Source organism: Myotis myotis, unplaced genomic scaffold (genome assembly GCF_014108235.1).
Source record: "Myotis myotis isolate mMyoMyo1 unplaced genomic scaffold, mMyoMyo1.p scaffold_m19_p_11, whole genome shotgun sequence".
NCBI classification, from domain to species: domain Eukaryota; kingdom Metazoa; phylum Chordata; class Mammalia; order Chiroptera; family Vespertilionidae; genus Myotis; species Myotis myotis.
Window position 1 is genome coordinate 59573243 of NW_023416315.1, and position 22247 is coordinate 59595489.

A 22247-nucleotide genomic window follows, 5' to 3' on the forward strand; every position below is an offset into this window, starting at 1 on the left:
AAAATAAAAACAAAATAAGCCTCTTCATAATGTCTACCCATCCACCTTTCCCAGTAACTCAAAATAAATCTATTCCTTCTTCCCTAAAATTTCTCTTTAAATGGTAAAGGCCTCTCAATACTCCCTTCATCCTTAGATTAAAAACACCTCCAATTTCCTCAACTGTTTCTTCCACAACACGGAAGCCCACCATCCTGTTTGCTTTCCTCTGAGGTCCCCTCAACAGCGGCTACCACTCACACAAAACCCACTCCATGCCTGGCATTCATCTAAGTGGTCGACACATAATAATTCATTTATTCCTGACAACAATTACAAGGGAGGTGCCATTATTACCACTCTTTCTACCAATGAAGAGACTGCGTGGTTTGCCAGGCCTGAGCTTTTCAGTAGCAGCTGGGCAGTCTGCTTCTTCAAAGCCTCCCTGTCCTGCCTCCGAAGATGAGCTACTCAGCACTGAGCACAACATACCCTCAATATGGTGTGGCCAGTCAGTCCAACAGGAAGAGATTCCATAGCCCACCATCTGGGCACTAGCCTAAAACTACACTGCATTTTTTATCGAGTCCAAAAATTATCCAAGATCCCTTGGATGTTGAATGCTAACAAAGCAGCTCTCACTCACCCTCTACTTGGAAAAGTTTAAAACTAAGTGCACAAATATACTACATTTTGGGAAGAGGAGGTGCAAGTGAGGCACAGGATATAAACGGAGTGTCCATTACACACCAGGCCATGCAGCGGCTACCTTGCACACATAATCTAAGGCAATCCTCAAGACAGTGCGGTGAGATAATATCACCACCCTTTTCACAGACAACAAGCAGAGGAACAGAGAGGCAAAGTAACTTGCATACATGTACATAGCTAATAATATCAGATTTGGAATGAAAACTAAGTATACTTGATGGCAAAGGCCACGCCCTTTCCACTATAATGTTACAAAATCCTACTCTTCCTGCCTCAGCTCTGGAGCTGCAGACTGCACCATAATCAGTCAAGAGAAGAGCTGACAGCTGAAGATGTAAAAAGAGCACTAAGCAGCAGTTTCAGTGGTAACATCACATCTGGACAAGAGGGTTTAAAACGCATGAGCTAAAAGACATGAGCAGAGAACAGTTTAAAGTTGCCACCCCAAGATGCATTCAGGTTACAGAACCATCCTTTTTTATTAAATTCATTGGGGTGACATTAGTTAATATGATCATATAAGTTTCAAGGGTACATGTTATGATACATGATCTGTATATTGCACTGTGTTCCCACCACCCAAAGTCAAATCATCTTCCATCGCCATATATTTGGCCCCCTTTACCCTTTACTATCCTCCCACCCCCTTCCCTCTGGTAACCACCATACTGTTGTCTGCGTCTCTGAGTTTTTGTTTTATATGCTGCATATGAGTGAAATCATATGTTTCTTGGCTTTTTCAGACTGACTTATTTCGCTTAGCAGAATATTCTCAAGGTCCATCCATGTTGTAGCAAGTGGCAACATTTCATCTTTTCTTACAGCTGAGTGGTATTCCATAGCCTCTGTATTTCAGGGTAGCTGCTCAAGTGTTTTGAAAGGAAAATAACTAGTCACCATCACTGGCTCCTTCTATGGAGCAATTTTGCTTTCACTTTGGACTTTAATAAAGTAGTGAAATGCAGGCAGGACAAAGTACATGAAAGTTGATATTACTCTTTAAAAAGACAAAAGGAAGATTACATAAAAGAAAAGGCACACCTATGAAAATAAGGTTAGCCACCCAAAGGTAACCCATCACTCAAGAGCAGCAGTTCTCAACCTGTGGGTCGAGACCCCTTTGGGGGTCAAACGACCCTTTCACAGGGGTCGCCTAAAACGATCAGAAAACACATATTGAATATAAAATTACATATTGTTTTTGTGATTAATCACTGTGCTTTAATTATGTTCAATTTGTAACAATGAAAATACATCCTGCATATCAGATATTTACAATACGATTCATAACAGTGCAAAATTACAGTTATGAAGTAGCAAAGAAAATAATTTTATGGTTGGGGGTCACAACATGAGGAACTGTATTAAAGGGTCGAAGCATTAGGAAGGTTAAGAACCACTGCTCAAGAGGAACAGTAACCTTCAGTCAAAGACAGAAGAAGAGGATGCAAAAAGAAAGAAGACAGATCTGGAATACCACCATTAGTGTATTTCTACAGAAATAGTTCTTACCACTCTCATCAGATATGGCAAACATGAGGTGTCTGCAACTTCCAAGCTCTTTGACCTAAGAAAGGCACTAACTTCTCTGGATCTGTTTCTTTCCTTGTCAAAGAGACAAGTTAATAAGAGTACCTGCCTCACCAGGTGGTGGTAAAGAGAAGTGTGTAATGGGCTTTGTAAAATATAAAGTGCAATTGAAGTGTGGACTTATCCATCATTAGGAACAAAGTCAGTCACCTGTGAATCACAACGCTGTTAGCCCAAATTCCTTAACACCTCCCCCATATCTCGAAAATATCTCGAAAGCACTGAGATATTTCTTTAGGTCCGAGGTCAGACCTTTCTCTGTATTCTTAGTGCTGGGTGCACTAAGTGCTTAGGAAAAGCTAACCAAGGAGCAGCAGCCAGATGCAGGATCTGAAGGAGGCACAGAAAGCAGTTCCCTGGGCCAGAAAACAACTGCAGCCAAATTATCTCCCACGAAGTAATGCCTGTTCAAAAATGTCTAAGAGCCCTGACCAAGGGTCCCGGGCTTGATTCTGGTCAAGGGCATGTGCCTTGGTTGCGGGCACATCCCAGTGGGGGGCGTGCAGGAGGCAGCTGATTGATGTTTCTCTCTCATCGATGTTTCTAGCTCTCTATCCCTCTCCCTTCCTCTCTGCAAAAAATCAATAAAATATATTTTTTTAAAAATGTCTAAGAAAGTACAGACAATAGTACTGTGACCCTACTTAGCTCATTTATTCATTCAACAAATAGTTATTAAGCACCTACTACTTAGCAAGCACAGTTCTAGGCAACTAGAGCAGTGGTTCTCAACCTCCTGGCCCCTTAACACATTGTATGCGGGAAACGTATTTATACGGTTTATGGTTTACGTTGACTGGAGGTAGTAGAGCGCGGGACACGTATTAATACGTTTTTTATAGACTAGCGGTAGAATGCGGTTAACGTATAAATACGTAAACTAAAGTTATCGTAATTTTACTGAACGTTGCCATTTGCGCAAAAAATTAGCAAAAATGGCCCGCGCCACCTGTTAGCGTGCAATAAAAACTACCCGCAAACAATGTGTTAAATACAGTTCCTCATGTTGTGACCCAACCATTACATTATTTTCTTTGCTACTTCATAACTGTAATGTTGCTACTGTTTTGAATCGTAATGTAAATATCTGATATGCAGGATGGTCTTAGGCGACCCCTGTGAAAGGGTCGTTTGACCGCCAAAGGGGTTGCGACCCACAGGTTGAGAACCGCTGAACTAGAGACTCAGCTGTGGCAAAACCAATCCCTCCCTCATAAGCTTACATTCTTATAGGGAAGCAATGAAACAAATAGAGAAACAGGTAACACGTGGAGGCAGGGAGTAGCAGCTATGGGAAATGGAAGGCAGAGTAGGAAGATGGGGACTATTTTACTTATGGAGACCAACAAGGGCCCCCAATAAAGACAGCATTTGAATGGAGCTTTCTAGGAACGAGGGGGAGGAAGGTGGCATATCCAGAAAAGCTGATTCCAGATAAATAGAAGATGGACAGGCCATGAAGCAGGAAGTATTTGGCCTGCTCAAAGAAGGAATGGCAAGGTGGTCCATGTGGCTTTAGAAAAGTGAGGAAGAGTGACAGGGCGAGATGAGGTCAGGGAGGAGCCTGGGAGCCAGATCAGTTACAGTTTTGTGGGCTTTCACACTGAAAGTGTTTTTTGAAGCCACTTGGGGGTTAGCACCCATGCAAAGAATGATAGCCTTCAACCAGGATTTAATAATGAATACAAATACTGAATAACAATATTTATTTTCAAGTTTCATTTTATTTCTATCCTAGCTGTTTCCAAAAAAAGATCTGAGATGATTGTACAAGAATCCTATCTAATAATAGACAAACATGGTAATTAACCATACCTCCGACATGCTTCCCACTGGCTAATCAGGGTGATATGCAAATTAACTGTCAACCAAGATGGCGGCCGGCAGCCAGGCAGCCGAAGCGAACAGGAGGCTTGCTTGCTCCAGTGAAGGAGGAAGCCAAGGTTCCCTGCCTGCCGCTGCTGGGTTCTGAGCTTGCACTCTAAGCAACTATGTTGCAATTATAGAAGCTAAACAATCCCCATGCTTTCAGCCAGTCAGCCAGCCGAGCTGGAGTTGCAACAGTGTTTCAATTATAGAACCCAAACAAACCAGATACCTGCTTTCAGCACCCAAGGCCTCAAGCTGGAGGCGAGCCTCAGAGCTAAAGCCGGCTCTCAGTTCCAGTGACAGCCATAGAAGGTAAATAAATCCCAGAATAAAAAAGAAAAAGAAAAAAAGAAGATTGGGAGTTTCAATTGCCCGCCAGCCTGAAAACGGCCCTCAGCCCCTCACCCAGACTGGCCAGGCACCCCAGTGGGGACCCCCACCCTGAAGGGGGTGTGACCAGCTGCAAACAGCCATCATCCCCTCATCCAGGCTGTCCAGGCACCCAAGCGGGACCCCCACCCTGATCCAGGACACCCTTCAGGGCAAACCAGCCAGCCCCCACCCATGCACCAGGCCTCTATCCTATATAGTAAAAGGGTAATATGCCTCCCAGCACCGGGATCAGCGGAGCCGCGAGGCATCCTGGCCCCTGGAGCAGCGTGACAGGGGGCAGCGCCCAAACCCCCTGATCGGCCCTGCTCTGTGTGTGACAGGGTGCGGCGCCCCAACCCCACCATGGGCCCTGCTCTGTGTGTGACAGGGTGGAGCCGCAACCTCCCCATCGGCCCTGCCCTGAGTGTGACGGGGGGAGTGCCCCAACCCCCTGATCGGCCTTGCTCTGTGGGTGACAGGGGGCGGCGCCCCAACCCCCTGATCCGCCCTGCTCTGTGTGTGACAGGGGGCAGTGCCCCAACTCCCCTATCGGCCCTACTCTGTAACGTGACAGGGGGGAGCTCCCCAACCCCCTGATTGACCCTGCTCTGTGCATGACAGGGGGGAGCTCCCCAACCCCCTGATCGGCCCTGCTCTGTGTGTAACAGGGTACAGAGCCCCAAACCCCCTGATGGGCCCTGCTCTGTGTGTGACAGGGGGCAGCGCCCCAACCTCCTGATCAGCCCTGCTCTGTGCGTGACAGGGGGTGGCGCCACAACCTCCCCATCAACCCTGCCTTGAGTGTGACAGGGGGCGGCGCCCCAACACCCCAATCGGCCCTACTCTGAGCGTGACTGGGGGTGGCATCACAACCTTCCAATCCGCCCTACTCTGTGCATGACAGAGGGCGGCGCCCCAACTCCCCAATCAGCCCTGCTCTGAGCCCAACCAAGGGCTGTACCTAGGGATTGAGCCTGCCCTCTGCCACCCGGGAGTGGGCCTAAGCTAGCTGGTCGTTATCTCCTGAGGGGTCCCAGACTGTGAGAGGGCACAAGTGGGGCTGAGGGACACCGCGCCCCCCCCCCACCCCCCGGCAGTGCACAAATTTTTGTGCACCGGGCCTCTAGTGTGGATAATAAAGCCCTGGCCGGTGTGGTTCAGTTGGTTGGAGCATGCTCCCGTATACCAAAAGGTTGTATACTCAATTCCTGGTCAGGGCAAATACTTAGGTTGAGGGTTTGATTTCCGGTCAGGGAATGTCCGGAAGGCAACCAATCAATGTTTGTCTCTCACATCAATATTTCTATCTCTCTTTCTCTCCCTCCCTTCCTCTCTCTCTAAAATCAATAAGCATATCCTCACGTAAGGATTAAAAAATTAGAAGGAAGAGAGGGAGAGAGGGAAAGAGGGAGGAAGAGAGGAAGAGAGGGAGAGAGGGAGGGAGGGAGAGAGGGAGGGAGGGAGGGAAATACAAATAAGAAAGTAGAACTCATTAAAGAGATGCAGGACAAAACAATGCCATATAAATGTAAACCACAAGTATTCTGGTCATTTGGGAAAATATAGTTTAAATGAAATGAGCCCCCCCAAGCTGGGGTTCCTAGTAGCCAATTCAAAAAGGGAAACATAGTCGGTTATATTGTTGTCATTGTTAAAATGACAGATTCCATTTCCACTAGGATGCAAACTTTAAACAAGTCTTAAATTCTAATATTTCACTTAAAACAACAGAGAAAACATTATCCTATATAATAAAAGCCTAATAGGCTAAGTGTCCAGTGGGCCATTCAAACAATCAAAGCATAATATGCTAACAATATGCTAAGGCCGCTCAACCGCTTGCTATGATGTGCACTGACCACCAGGGGGCAGTCGACCAGTCGCTATGACATGCACTGACCACCAGGGGGAAGATGCTCCAACTGGTAGGTTAGCTTGCTGCTGGAGTCCAGCCATTCGGGACTGAGCGAGATGGGCTAGACAAGCCCTGAAGCCCTCCCACGGTCCTTCCCTGGCTGGCCAACCTCCCGTGACCTTCCCCGGCCCCAATCATGCACCGGTGGGGTCCCTCGGCCTGGCCTGCACCCTATCGCAATCCAGGACCCCTCAGGGGATGTCAGAGATCCAGTTTCAGCCCAACAGTGGAATGACTGGTCGCTATGATGCACACTGACCACCAGGGGGCAGACACTCAAAGCAGGAGCTGCCCCCTAGTGGGGGAGCACCGCTCAGCCAGAAGCCAGGCTCACAGCTGACGAGCGCAGCGGCAGTTGTGGGAGCCTCTCCTGCCTCCGTGGCAGTGCTAAGGATGTCTGACTGCTGCAGCAGTCGGACATCCCACAAGGGCTCCCGGACTACCAGAGGGCACAGGCTGGGCTGAGGGACTACCCCCCCTGAGTGCATAATTTCGTGCACTGGGCCTCTAGTATATATATAAAAGCGTAAAACGCAAATAGACCGGACAGTGGAACTACCGGTCACTGTGACGCACACTGACCACCAGGGGACAGACGCTCAACACAGGATCTGCCCCCAGCCCTGCCAGCCAACCTCTTGGTCCTTCCCCCCGGCCCAAGCCTAGGGACCCTACCCATGCACGAATTTCGTACGTTGGCCCTCTAGTACAATATAGTGAACAATGTCTGCAACAACCTTCGGGGGGAAAAGAAATTAATTTTATATAATCACTCCTTATAAGTCATTCAAGAATATAACATTCAAATGCAACTCAGACCTACAGATTTTGAAAGACTGAATATAGTCCCAGTAAGAACTTTTCTAATGATCCTCTTTAATCTATGGATGGAAATTAGGGAATTTATAGAACTAAATGGATCAAATCATGTATTATGAATTTCCTCTTCTCAGCAAACATTTTAATAGTTCAAGCTGAATGGAGAGTGGTTGTTTTTAAAAAGGGTCCACAGTGCAAATATTTGGCATTAGAGGGTTAAATTTCATAAGCCAGAAAAGCATGCATGCAGTAAGGTTGACAACCAACTATAAAAAATCAAAAGCCTGGCCAGAACTCTTTCCTGAGTCCCAAGATGACCCATAGGTAATGACAAACTATCACTGTGGAAGCAGTTTATGGTACTTTAACAAAGTAGTAAGAGTCCCCAGAGTACCACCTTTTAAGGACTAAATTTTGGCGCACACCCCCATTCATATGTTGAGGCCCTACCTCCCAATGTCACTTGGAGACACAGTCTATAAAGGAGGTAATAAAGTAAGGTCTTAAGGAACTGGGTGAGCTTATAAAAGAGGAAGAAACACAGACAGCCCTCTCTCTCCACATACTCAGAGAGGAGAGTCCATGTGAGGACACTGGGAGAATGTGGTCATTTACAAGCCAGGAGGGGGGCCCTCACCAGAAACCACAAGTACCTTGATCTTGAACTTTTAGCCTCCAGAACTGTAAGAAAATTAATTTCTGTTAATTAAACCACCCAATCTGCGGTATTTTGTTATGGCAGCCTGAGCAGACTCAAACATCACCCTATAAAACACAGGCAGTGTTATTTTGGTTAGGTAAATTCTCAAGGCAGATATTATCAGTCACCCTCCCTTAACCATAACAACACAAATTCTTGGCAAACCCATAAGAATTATCTGCCTAATACAGCCTCAGATAACTAAACTAATTAACCTGTTGTAAGAAACTAGAGGCCCGGTGCACAAAATTCATGCACGGGTAGGGTCCCTAGGCCTGGCTGGTGATCAGGGCCAATCAGGGCTTTCCGGCTGCCGGCTGGGGCCTTCCTTCGTTCCGCGCCACCCCCTGGTGGTCAGCACATGTCATAGCGAGCAATCAAACTCCCAGTCTCCTGGTCGAACTCCCAAGGGGATACTTTGCATATTAGCCTTTTATATATATAGGTATTTAATATAATACACCTGAATTTTGGAGACACCTGCAGAATAATTAGCATTAAGTCATGCTTTCTGAAAACAATGAACAGGCTAAACAGGGGTGGGCAAACTTTTTGACTGGAGGGCCACAATGGGTTCTTAAACTGGACCGGAGGGCCGGAACAAAAGCATGGATGGAGTGTTTGTGTGAACTAATATAAATTCAAAGTAAACATCATTACATAAAAGGGTATGGTCTTTTTTTTCTTTTAGTTTTATTCATTTCAAACGGGCCGGATCTGGCCCGTAGGCCGTAGTTTGCCCACGGCTGGGCTAAACTGTCTACTAAGGGCATTCCTCGTTGGCATCCAGTGACCTCTCCTCCAGGAATAATAAAGAGTAACAAAACAATGAAAATCCCTTCAAGCACCTCAGAAAAACCAAGTAAGGCTCCACATATCCCAAAATCACTTATCAGGAAGTTGAGCACAATCAACCACAAGAATCCAATTTCCTCAGTGATCCATCCCCATTCTGGAAAGTACGAAAATGGGCCTCCCAGCAACAAAGTGGATGCCACTGAGCCCTCGCACTTCTCCCTCATCAAACACCGAGCCCCCAATCAGTGCTACCTCCTCCACATTAGGACCATTCTAACTACTTTTTAATTGCATTACGGAAATAGTAATAAACAAGGAGTCATCTTTATTTCCAAAATACTCTAACATTATCATAAAAGTGAAAACTAAGAATTTTAAAACTCTCAACAAATACTCAAAAGTTAACTAGTTCCGGAACTTCACTCCAGGTAGGACAAAAATTAACTATTGATTTTTACCGACCAATTAGCTCATTGATCTTTCTGGAGCATAATATTTCTTTTTGCTACTGATGCCAACACAAGAAAAAAGAGTCTAGAGCTGACACGATTCTTCAAAATGTTATCCTATTTTCTGTCCAAACTGCTTTTTACCAGGAGGTATTAGGTTACACTATTAGGTCTATTTATCCCTTATCTCAAAGGGTGAGCATCGGATTTTCTTTCCCTCTAAAGTGCCAAACAGCCAACCTAAGGAATTCCTGACAGCAACAAATACGTACCCTATCAGCAGGGAACTGAAGGCAGTGCCAAGTCTGAGTTGAGTGGAAAGCAGGAACTGAAGAGGAGGAAAAGAGATTGCTATGAATCTAAACACTAACCAAACTAGCTGAGAAGGAGGTCTTTAAAGATACTTTGTATTAAGCAAAGCACTCTGTGTATGATAGGCGGTCTATTAATGCTTCCGTTTGTTATAAAAATAACAAACCCTCATAATTCTGAGTTAGCGGTAAAAAAATCACACAGTAAAGAAATGTTTGAGATGTGTATCACTATAAAATCACACTAGATATGGCTTCACTCAAAGCATAACCAAATCTACATTACACTTTTTTTTTAAATTTATTGGTTTGAGAGCGAGAAATACCAATTTGTTGTTCTACTTATTTTTTTTTAATTATTATTTTTTAAATATTTTTATTGATTTCAGAGAGGGAGAGAGATAGAAACATCAATGATGAGATAGAATCATCGATCAGCTGCCTCCTGCACACCCCCCACTGGGGATCAAGCCTGCAACCCAGGCATGTGCCCTTGACCGGAATCGAACCTGGGACCCTTCAGTCCACAGGCTGACACTATCCACTGAGCCAAACCGGCCAGGGCTACATTACACTTTTTAATCGATTTTATTATATTCAATTATACATTGCAATTGCTTGTTTCCTAATTGCCTTATTAGAGCTCAAAAAATACAAGATAATCCCATCCCAATTGATAGCAATTCACGATGACAAACAAGTCCCTCTGAAAAAGTTTTCTGAGGCATAAAAACAACATCCCTTAATTCAGTACAAAGATTCATTTACTACCAAGTGACAGGAAGCAATTTCTGCTTTAAAGTCAATTGAAAACTCACTGGTGTCTTGCTTCAGACAGCACTTAGGGCCAATTACTACACCAAACACATGCAGTTTTTCAATATTTCAATTAACTCGGTTATTCAAAACACTTCTGGGGACCAAAAGCTATAAATCTTGTAGCCAACAGAGAAGGCCATTATCTAAAATTAAGTAAAATCACTCCCACTAACACATAAAACTGAGTCCAGGGTTGACAAAGCCAAGTTAAAATCTACCCCCTACTCTAACCGACTCTCTTTTCCCTCTTGCATGTTAAGCCCACCTCCTGTGTAAAGTTTTGTCCACAGTGATCTTACTTTTCACCTCCAGTGGAATGTTTTTGTTACAGCATTTGTTCATTTTCAGGGTGTATGCTGTTGCCTAATGTGGAGTTTCTGGTGAGTTCCTCCAAAATGATGTTTTGTAAGATATTAATAGGTGTAATTTGGTCATGTTTGGAAATTCTGGATTACACAAATTGAAGAGTTGTTAACCGCAGACATCCAGGAGACTTGAATATGATAATATGCAAGGTGCCGCTGGGTGGGAGGTTGTCAGAGTAGGGGCTGGGTGGACAGGTCATGAAGATACATTATTTAGCATTTCTGCAATTTATTAATCTACAGAACCCCACTCTCTTCCCTCTCCTCGCCACATAACATATATAACACACATACACACAATTTTATTAAAATTTTCAAACACGTACAAAAATTAAGACACTTGTCGAAAAAGCCCAGCTTCAATAACTAAACACATTCCAATCTTGCTTCATCTTTCACTGACTCAACCTTCTTCCCAATTACTTTGAAGCAAATCCTAGGCACATCATTTTTATTGGTATGTATTTCAGTGTGTATTGCTTTAAAATAATCTTTTTTAAGAAACAAAGCTACAATGCCAGTACCTCAGCTTTTTTAAACAGTAAAATGCTAATTGGTTTTTTAAAGTGTATTTGAATCACCTGGAAATCAAGGCAGAGTCAGTGGGTCAGGTGGTGATTGAAATCCTGTATTTCTAAAAAGCTCTCAAGTTATATTTTGAGTAAAAATAATGTCTCCCATACCACAATGACAGGCACCAAGTTTTAAATGGAAAATCACCTTTTGAATCATGTACCACTTTATTTTCCACAGCAACTTTATTAAAATTTTTAAAGAAAAGGTTCTCCTAAGGATCTTAAAATTTTCTTACCACGTAAAATGGTACCCAACAATTTTCCATTATAACTTCCTGCTAAATGGTGAGTTGCCATGTTTTTCCAAGGTGAAATTCCCTACAAATAAAGGACTGGTACTACAAAGACCAAGATTATAACTCATTTCATGGCTTGAAAGCAAGTACAGATAAAGGAAGGAACAGAGACGCGCACAGGGAGCAGGCTCCTCACTGCAAACTGGAAAATGCAAGCACAGGTTGCAACCATCCGAGTGCAAGCAAAAGAGACAAAGTATGATGGCACCCAAAGAAACCCCATTTACCAGCTCCGTAACTGTGAGACCTCGGGCTCACAATTAACAGCACTATCACAGTCACTAAATACGCAACACAGACAAGAACTATATTCTTAAAAATAAAGAAATACATAAACAGATATATAAGAATTCCAAAGCATTTGTAAAAGTTCTGAAGGAAAAGTTCCTAAAAAAGTACTATATGAATCAAAGTTATTTAGCTGTTTAATTAAATACACCGCAAATTACTGAAAAGTCAGAAAGACCAACTAGTGCCAAGATACCTAATTCATTTTCATGCCAAAACTGTATATACACATATGATTACCTTACTCTTCCTCTCTGAGCATATGCAAATCATCTGAAATGACTTACAAAAACCAAAACAGGCTCAAACTTGGACATTAAGGCAGTTAGAGCTTGCAGGCAGAGCTGTGGAGAGGAGAGAGCTCCCGCAGCACTGGGAGGTGCGTAGGGGCCTTTCTCCATTCTTCAGCGAGGTATCATCAACGCAAGCGCGAGAGGGAACCACTCAAGACCAGGAAAAGAACCACCTGAGAGGATTAACGGGAACAATTATCTGAAATCGTGCCCAGCCAGAGTGAGAACTCTCATCACTCACAGAGCACCTGGAGAAGCACTCAAAAGGACTTTGCCATCTTGGTGAGACAAAATTGGCCTTAGACTAAATGTTGCTCTGTTCCCAATTAGAGAAATTTAAAACAAGACCTGAAAAGACCCCATTGTTCCCAAGTAACTTAACCACATCCCAGAAAAAACCTCAGGAATATTTATAGGAAAATAAAGACATCCAATATCAGTACCTACCAAGGTAAAATTTAGAATATCTACCATCCAAAAAGTAGAAGGAAGGTGGGGAACATCATTCAACTAAAACTAACCCCAAAATAAAACAGATGATAAAATTAGTACACAAGAACATTAAAACATTTATGATATCTGTATCCCATATGGTCAAGAAACTATAGGAAAGAGCAAACATGTAAGCAGACATTAAACATATTAAAACACACACACCCAAATCAAACTTCTAGAGATTAATTAATACAACAAACCATTAAAAAACTGCATTACATGGAATTAACAAATTAGGAACTGTAGAAAAGATCAGTGAACGTGAACACACAACCATACAAACTATACAGAAGAAAATGCCAAGAAAAAAAGAATGGGGAAAAATGAAGCTCAGCATTCAGTGAGCTGTGGGACAACTTGCAGTGGCTTAAAACAACAGAAATAAATCTGACAAACAATGTAAGACTTATACATTGAAACCTATTTTTTAAAAACTGCTGAGAGAAATTAAAGAAAAATTAAATGGAGGGATATCCCCTATTCATGGATCAGAAGACTCAATACAGTTAAGATGTCAATTCTCCCATGTTAACCTGTACATTCAATGCAACCCCAACCAAAATCCCATCAGGTTTTATTGTAGAAATTGAGTACCTAGTTCTAAAATTGATACAGAAATACAAAGGACCTAGGACAGCCAAAACAACTTTTAAAAAGTAGGATACAGTTGGAGAGCTTACACCATGCATCTTCACAATTTATAAAAGCAGTAAACAAGACTGGTATTGTCATCAAGATAAGAAGATGAATGGAACAGACTAAGAGTCAAGACACAGACCCACATTAATCAACAGATTTTTTACAAAGGTGCAGAGATATTCAGTAAAAAAAGGATAGTCTTTTCAAAGAATGGTATTGGAACAAGAGAATATCTGTACACACACACACAACACTAAAAAAATTGACAGGGATGCTGAAAGTGTTCTCTATTTTGATGTGATTATACAGGTAAAAATTCATCAAGCCATAGAGTTAATATGTGTACACTTTACTATACATATATATACCTGAAAAAGGGAGACAAAGTAAGCATGTAAGTTAGCATACAGGCAAGGGCCCATATTTATTTTTTAAAAATTATTTCTATCAATCCCTCTGACATTTCATACAGAGAGAGAGAGAGAGAGAGAGAGAACCCACATGTGTGAGAAATATGTCTGGAATTAGGTTCATCTAATTTCAATGAAGGAAACTTATGGAGGATAAAGTTTGAAATTTTTTTTATCTTCACATTTTTCTGAATTTCCATTGTTTAAATTCCTTTAATGCGTGCATACTATTTTTATAACAATATAGTGATTTTCTAAAAATTGAAAGCAAAGTTATTAAGAGTAGTTAATTCTAGATGAAGAGAATATGAGTAATTTATATTTTCTTCTGTAATTTCTATATTTTTAATTCTCCCACTTAAAAGTATTTTATAACTACAAAGACTACACATTAACATAAAAAAATTTTGTTATGCTAAAAAATGTTAACTTTGTTATAATTACAACAATTATTCTTTGTATGCATGTGGACAGCATCCACGTGAAAACCTTAAAAAAAGGAAGTGAGAAAATATTTTGGGAAATGAGATTGGACAATGTTACTCTTTTATGATATATTTTTTATGTTTGTGAGATATAATTTTTATAAAGGGAAATGAATCATTGCTGAAGATCCAATATATATTCAGCAATGGAGAAAAGATAATCTTTCAACAAATGGTGGTAGAACTACCGGACACCCACATGCAAAACCATGAATGTACACACAGATCTTACACCCTTCACAAAAATCAACTCAAAATTGATAACAGACCTAAACATATAACACAAAATATAAAAATCCTAGAAAGTAACACAGTAGAAAATTTGATGATCTTAGATATTGCAATGACTTTTAATACAACACCAAAGAACCAATCAATGAAAGAAATAATTGATAAGCTGAGCTTCATTAAAATAAAAAAACTTCCACTCTGGGAAAGACACTGTCAAGAGAATGAGAGCACAAGCCACAGACTGGGGAAAAAATATTTGCAAAACACATCCAGGTATATCCAGCAGCAGTGTCTAAATGACAGTGAAAGAAACACTCCCCTGGTAATATTTTAATGCAGCAGAGTTAGTAAAGACAATCATCAAAAATATCCAGTTTCTGATATATATAATGGCATATGACTCAGCCATTAAAAAGGAATGAGATCCTGCCATTTGCAACATGGGTGGACCTAGAGGATATTATGCTAAGTGCAATAAGTCAGACAGAGAAAGACAAGTACTATATGATTTCACTTATAGGTGGAATCTAAAAACGACAAAGTAAACGAACAAGCAAAAAAAGCAGAAATAGACTCATAGGTACAGAGAACAAACGATGGTAGCTGGAAAGGGGATAGACGGGTGAAAAGGGTGAAAGGAAATGAGAGGCACAAACTTCCAGTTATAAAATAAATTAATCACAGGGATGTAATGTAGAGCATAGAAGATATAATCAATAATATTGTAATAACTATGTATGATGATAGATTGGTTACTAGACATCATGGTGATCACATCCTAAGGTATGTAAATGTCAAATCACCATGTACACTTGGACCTAATATAATATTGTATGTCAACTATAATAAATAATAAGTTTTTAATAAAAATTCCATTTCTGGCAAAACCATGAGGAAACAGGTACTTTAATATACCACTTATGGGAGTGTAAATTATCATCTTTTTAAAGTACACTTTGGCTCTATCTGTCAGAATACAAAAGGCAATATACATACTCTAATGCAACTATTCCACTGCCACTGCCATAAATTTAAATTCCTGGGTATGCCCCCTCACTGCAATATAGTTTTAACAGAAGATAAAAACAATAAAGAAACACCTAAAGTGCTTGTTTAAAAACTAAGTAAAAGGTGGCCCAAATTAAATAGATTATGGTGTATACATATGACAGAATACTACATAGCTACTGAAAAGAATGACAGAAATCAGTGTGTGCTGCTAGAAAAGATCTCAAAGATAAAGTAAAACAAATGAACAAAGTTTTAAAGTATACATAGCATGATCCCACTTGTTTAAAGAATATATATATAATATTTATAAATATTCCTTAAGAATATTTAAATTCATAAACAATATTATACTAATACATTAAATAGATATTTTTTCATTAAGACTATACATTCACACATAAATATAGTCCCCTATTTTTCTCACAGAACCACAAGACACTTAACAGGGTTATGTTTTAGGAAGGAAATGAACAAGGAGAAAAGTCTTCACTTCTTTTTATTTTGTTCCTCTTCAAAAATTTGAATTTTTAAATACATAACTAATTTTAGAAAATTACACATTTAATTTAAGAAATCATATGTATAATGTTTTAATGGCAGCAAAGATGAGCTAGGCAGAGATCACTGGCCCTTCAATTTGCTTGCTGATTATACACACATCTTTGTGTGTATAATCTAATAAGTATGTTTTATATTTTATGTCGGTTTACATTTTGTTTTGCATACACACATAAGCATACATATATTTAAATCTAGCTATTTAGCTGACTCTCATATTATCAAATAATAACCATCTAAATTCAGCTACACACGGTTCCCTGGGTATAAAGAGAACATTCTGATAACTGGAATCAAACATTCTAGCCAACCTGGAAAGAATAGTCTGGATGAAAATGAACATAACCCGGTAGCTAGCTGGCAAACATTAAAATAAAGTTTCTAACCAGAGAAGCTACAGATCCTAAAAATGAGGAAATGAATATGCCTTCTCTATGCCAAACTATGCTGGGCACTTTCACACACTCTTAATTTCCCCAACAACCACAGCAGATCATCATTACCCCATTTTACAAGTACAGAAACTAAAACTGGTGGTTTTAAGTAACTGGTCCAGGGTTACTTTACATGGATAATACAGTAAGTTTCTACTAACTATACCACACTTCCCACCAAAGACTGTGACCACATCTACCTACAAGTAATTGCTTAAAAAAAAAAAAACCTGACCAATCACCCAACATTAAAAACATATGCCTCAAAGCCTTCAAGAGATCCCAATGTTAAAAATTACACATGCCCTGGCCGGTGTGGTTCAGCTGGTTGGAGTGTCGGGTTCGATTCCCAGTTAGGGCACATACCTAGGTTTCAGGTTCAGTCCCCACTGGGGTATGTATGGAAGGCAACCACTCAATTTTCTCTCTCACATCAATGTTTCTCTCTCCCGCCCCCTCCCTCTTTCTCTAAAATAACAACAAAAAGGTTAGAAACTACAACGTGGATTCCCATGATATTAATTCTGCATATTAGCCAGAAAAAAAAAAAAGGAAAATTTTTCCCCCCTTGCATCCACATATGCTGTTGGATGTCCCGGGACTCCCAGAAAGTTGAAAAAGTGTTTAGTCTTCAGGTATTCTAGTAGTAATTTTCAAAGTGTATCACTCGTGACAAGACTCCGAGGATGCAAAGAGAGCCAGAAACCCTAAAAAACATTATGAAATGGGCTCAAATAGAGAGAGAAGGTGGTGCTGGAGACGACACTGACTTCCTAGCACCACGTGCAGGACTCTGCTCTGAAGTGTCTACACCCCTCTCCCACCACAAACAGGGTTGTGGACCTCAAAGCTGCTTGGTCAATGCTCTCATCAAAGCCTGGCCCCCTCAACAGTGTTCTCTGGATTAAATATGGGGCAGACCAAAATACTCTTCCTGCAACTTAACAGGTGTTCTCAATGAAGGATTTGCTCGGTTTTTGAAATTCCATCTTCTGTGAAGACCTGAAAGTTGATGGAAACGTGAGCCTTCAGTTCCTCCAAACCTCCTTGACATCTGTAACCTCCTTGACATCTGTAACCTCCTTGACATCTGTAACCTCCTTGACATCTGTAACCTCCTTGACATCTGTAACATCTGCCTACAAAAGCTCTACTCCGAGGTTTCGGTAAGATCTCCTCAAGTCACAGTCAAGTTTGTCTTCCCAATTAAATTGGCAATTAAAGACCAACTTATAAAAAAGAGTCAACCTTTAATTGGAAAGCAAATCACCTAACAGTAAAAGGTAGACACATTTCCCAATTAAAAATCTGACAAGAACTCACAAAAACAAAAGAGCATTTCCCAAATGTCATGATGCTCATTTCCTGGTTAGAAAGGCTTCCTGCTCTAACGCCACACCAAACACAAGGTGAGCAGGTGGGGGTAGAGGGTTGATAGTAAAGCAGGAAAATGTGTGCGGACACGGGCATGAAACTGTACAAATTGTGCATCAGCAGGGAGCCAGGACTCTGTCCACCCAATTAGTTCCATTTTAAGGGGCCAGTGGGCAAGACTTCAAACCAAAACCTGCAGTGAGCAGCAGCCCGGCAGACTCAATCCCCAGCCCTGGGTCTCATCGAAGCCCCTCCTCACCACCTGTGGACCTCTTTGCAAAGCCCAGAGTACACCCTATGGAATACCTGACTGTCCTGACATATTTTTAAATGGTTAAGAATTTCGTTTATGAGTCTCAATGTACTTTTAAAAATACCCATCTGCCAAATGTAATACTTTCATTACAATTACACTATACCTCATCTTTAAGTTACTTTGATGGACTACCACACTAGCAAAACAGAGTCATTTTTTATCTACCTGGTACCCTGGTTAGAAACCGTGGTGCCCTAGATGAGATTTGGATATGGCATGTCCACACCTACTCTGTCCTTAGGTCAACCCCTTATTCATCTGTACATTTTTTTTTATCCAATGTTAAAAGACAATTATAACAATAAATGCTCTTCTAACAAATAGGAATAGCATTTCAAAAATACTTACAAACTTGTCAATACATAATATAGTTTAGAAATTACCTTTTTTACATATCTGAACAAGAGAACTGAGGGAGAATTTTTTTATTTTATTTATTTTTTTTTAAATTCCTTTTTTTTTTTTTAAATATATTTTGATTGATTTTTTACAGAGAGGAAGGGAGAGAGATAGAGAGTTAGAAACATCGATGAGAGAGAAACATCGATCAGCTGCCTCCTGCACATCTCCTACTGGGGGTGTGCCCGCAACCCAGGTACATGCCCTTGACCGGAATCGAACCCGGGACCTTTCGGTCCGCAGGCCGACGCTCTATCCACTGAGCCAAACCGGTTTCGGCTGAGGGAGAATTTTTAACATTCACTATTCAAAAAAGAAAAACAACTGCTCAGTGATATAAAAAGATAAAGCTAAACTAAGCAAACTTTTCAGAGGACAGAGGACTCTTTCATGAACAAGTAATTTACTGTGACAAAATGATAGGGCCAAGGAAACATAAAAGAGAATTGGCACATCTAGTCCCAAGTATCCTTTAGATGTAGTTCAGATTTTATTAACATGAGTCTAAAATTGGTTTTTCTTTTTGAGGCTTGTTGCCAAAGCAACCAGGAAAGCTACAGTCTTTGAGAGTTTGAAAAGAGGTTAAGGGTAAGAGGAGGTAACCAAAGTTTTATACCAGGAATGAGGAATCATGAAGACAAGGTTGCAAGAAGGGTAACACAGAGAATACAAATTGAACAGATAGACAAAGCAGCAACTACAGTGACAGAACAACTTCTCCAGTTTTAGTGAGATAAAAATGACATTTAACAATGTATTCATTTAAGGTGTAAATGGGATTTATGTGTATGTTGCAAAATGATTACCACAGTATGTTTAGTTAACATCTATCACCTCACAGTTCTGTTTTCTTGTGAAGAGAAATTTTTATATCTACTCTCTTAGCAACTACATTCCCTATTCTGTTCCCTGAAGTACTCTCCCCTGACTCTCCCCAACCTGAACACCAAAGTAATATCACCATCCTCCTCTCATTCACTGCCACTGTTTATGAAATTTAAAGCATTGGGTATGTTCAAAAGCATATCAGGGAGGAAACAAGAGCAGAGAGAGTTAGCAACACCCTCACTACAATGTCAAAATTGCCCTGTGTCTCAAAGAGATGTTGATATATAAACATCAACAACATCAGTCTTAAAATGGTCAAGTGTAAACATGAACCAGTATCCTTACCCAGAATGCTAGGTGTGGACACTCCATTTATATCATGCTGGTGATAGAACAAAATAAAAAGTGTTGTTCAAATGGTCTGAGGTGGTCCAAAATAAGGAAGAAAAATGAAAACAAAAAAAGCAACAGAGGCCAGAATAAAAAAAAAAAATGCGCTGGGACTAAATCAGGGTGATCATGAGAAAGTAATATGTATGGACATAAGAAATGGATGGATAAACCACAAAATCACACCCCACACCACCCAGCATTGGGAAATTTCCCTTGGAAAACACAAAGGCAACCAAAGAGCAATATACATGTTTTTGAATCAGTATCAATAACAAAGCTTTAGTTTGTTTTTTAAGCTTTTTTCAAATATAGAACATTAGGGTAAATTTAACTGCATTTTTAAAAACTGATATAGCATAAAAGAAATGGGTAAAACCTACAGAATCATAAGTACACCAATGAGATGGTACATTTGTATATAGCTGCTAACTTCCCTAATTCCCCACGCCACTTTCACTGGGAAATAATCACTCCTTCCCGGGGATTCCCATTGCATCCCATATGTCTCTTCTACTCTCATGTCATAGTTGTAACTTACATATTTTATCCCTCAAATATAGTCTACATCATGTCAAATTAGTCTTTACAAAACTCAAGGCATTCACTCATTCATTCAATAAACATTTCCAAAGCACGTCTAAGTGCCTGGCACCATGCTACAGACAGGAAAGAAATATGTACTGCTTAAATGAAATGTTGACTGCAAGGCAGAAAAAAAGTGAACTAGTCCAAAAAAGAATCCACATAAATCATGCGTTATACATTTCCAAGGGGATTCGGATGGGAAGCTACAAATGTTCTGATATGGTGGAACAGCTGCACTGCCTGCGTATTGTCACAGCAAGAAAACGTGTCCACAATACAACAGCACTTCCTCTGCTTGGCCTGCCAAGTTTATTAAGTATTCCATACAGAGAATTATCATCTTAATCCCTTAAAATATTTAGTAATGATGGCTTCATATACCATAATCTTAACCTAGAGGTCCCTAAATAACACACATGAGATGGGTCTTTATAAGTCCAGGAAAGGCAGGCTGTTTTAAAAGTTCGATCTGTGCATTCATTCAAGAACTTATTAAATACCAGATACTGCTGGGCCAGGGTTTTAAAAAGATCAGGACAGTCCAAGAGCTCTCCAAGAACTGAACCAAAAGTTTGCCACGGGGAGGGGGGGGGGGGTGGAGAAGGGGGGGGTGGAGGGGCGTGGGTTGAGGACAGTCACGTTTTATTTCATGGAAAATACCAGGGTTGAAATTCAAATGCCAACAACGTAAAAAACGTGTTGCGTTTTATTCTGGTTGTTTTCAGTCACTCCCTCTATCATTCTTAATGGTACTTGAAAGGATTCCCCCATCCTCGATTTATTTCACTTAAAAAAAAAAAGAAGGCCTGCCACTCCCACTCCCACTATATAGATTCGGGGGGGGGGGGGGATGTGTACAGAGGGTAACTTGAAATTTGTTTCATTTCTTTCTTTCCTTCTTAAGAAATAGACCGGAAAAGGAGACAGAATAAAAGTCCACAGCCCAGGCACCGGCTCACTACCGGCTCCCGCCGGAGAGGGAGGCTGTGGCCGATCACAGGTGGTTGGAGGTGCCCCGAGTGTGACAACATTATCTGCAGCGCGTGGCAGGCCTCACACCCCAAGTCCCAGGAACCGAGCCCCTTCCGGGGAGCGCGGCAGAGGGAAACCCACAATCCAGGTGCGGGGCGGGCTCACCTGGCTCCCTCCACCACGCCCCACAGCGTGCCGGCAGGGCCTGGGCATCCCGCGGGCAGCTCTGGCCCCAGAGAAAACACCGAGGGAGGCTCCTCCCTCCAGCCCAGCCCCCGGACACTGGGGGGCCCGTGGGGACCCTGGGATGGGCTTGCGAGAGGCCAGGAGGGGAGGACAGGAGAGGGTCGGCAGGGCGGCACCCAGCTCACCCTTCTCCCTGCCAAGCGGAGGTGGAGCCGCTGCCCGCTGCCCTGTCCCCTGACCCTGCCTCCTGCCTCCCTCACCTGATCACAGAGATGAGCAGCCCCGAGGGATCTTTGCTTTTGCTGACTGTGCCTCGGTACTTGCCACCGGCTGCCTCTGCCGCCATCTTGGTAACGGGCGGAGAACCCGCGGGCTGCAATGGAGCGAAGGCGGTGAGAACTCTGCAATTGACCTCTCCGAGAGCCCACCAATAGGAGAAGAGCATTTCACAGAACTTCTCTTCCCGTTGCCGGAGTGAGGGGGCGGGACTTCGCGCGTTTCCAGGCCGACGCGCGTTCTAAGCACTCTGGGAATTGTAGTTTTCCTTGAGCCGCTTCTGGGCGCGGGGGAAGCCAAACCAGGGGCTGCTTGGTGAAGTCCCCTAATAAGTGACTTACTTATCTTTATTCTGATCTTCGGATTTTTTAATTTCCTTGTTTTTAGAATGATATCAGTTTTTAAGTTAAAATTTATCTGATGATGCCACAATGTGGGTGGGTGGGTGGGTGGGTTGGGTGGAGGGGCGTATCTAAGTGGGGCAGGGGTCTATGCTGGATGTCTAC

The 22247-nt window shown here is 41.7% G+C and overlaps 1 protein-coding gene across 5 annotated transcripts in view; it reads right to left on the reverse strand.

Annotated features, from left to right (window-relative positions):
- Positions 1-21889, reverse strand: part of EXOC4 (exocyst complex component 4) — a 758369-nt gene extending 736480 nt beyond the window's left edge. For 3 of the 5 annotated variants that reach the window (XM_036328650.1, XM_036328651.1, XM_036328653.1), the window contains exon 1: positions 21726-21888. In XM_036328650.1, coding sequence (XP_036184543.1) covers positions 21726-21811 — 86 coding nt within the window. In that variant the 5' untranslated portion in view covers positions 21812-21888. Of the gene's footprint in view, positions 1-21725 lie in introns of all 5 variants that reach the window. The other 2 variants (XR_004970959.1, XM_036328652.1) reach the window with 1 other exon arrangement.
- Positions 21890-22247: the final 358 nt, after the last annotated feature.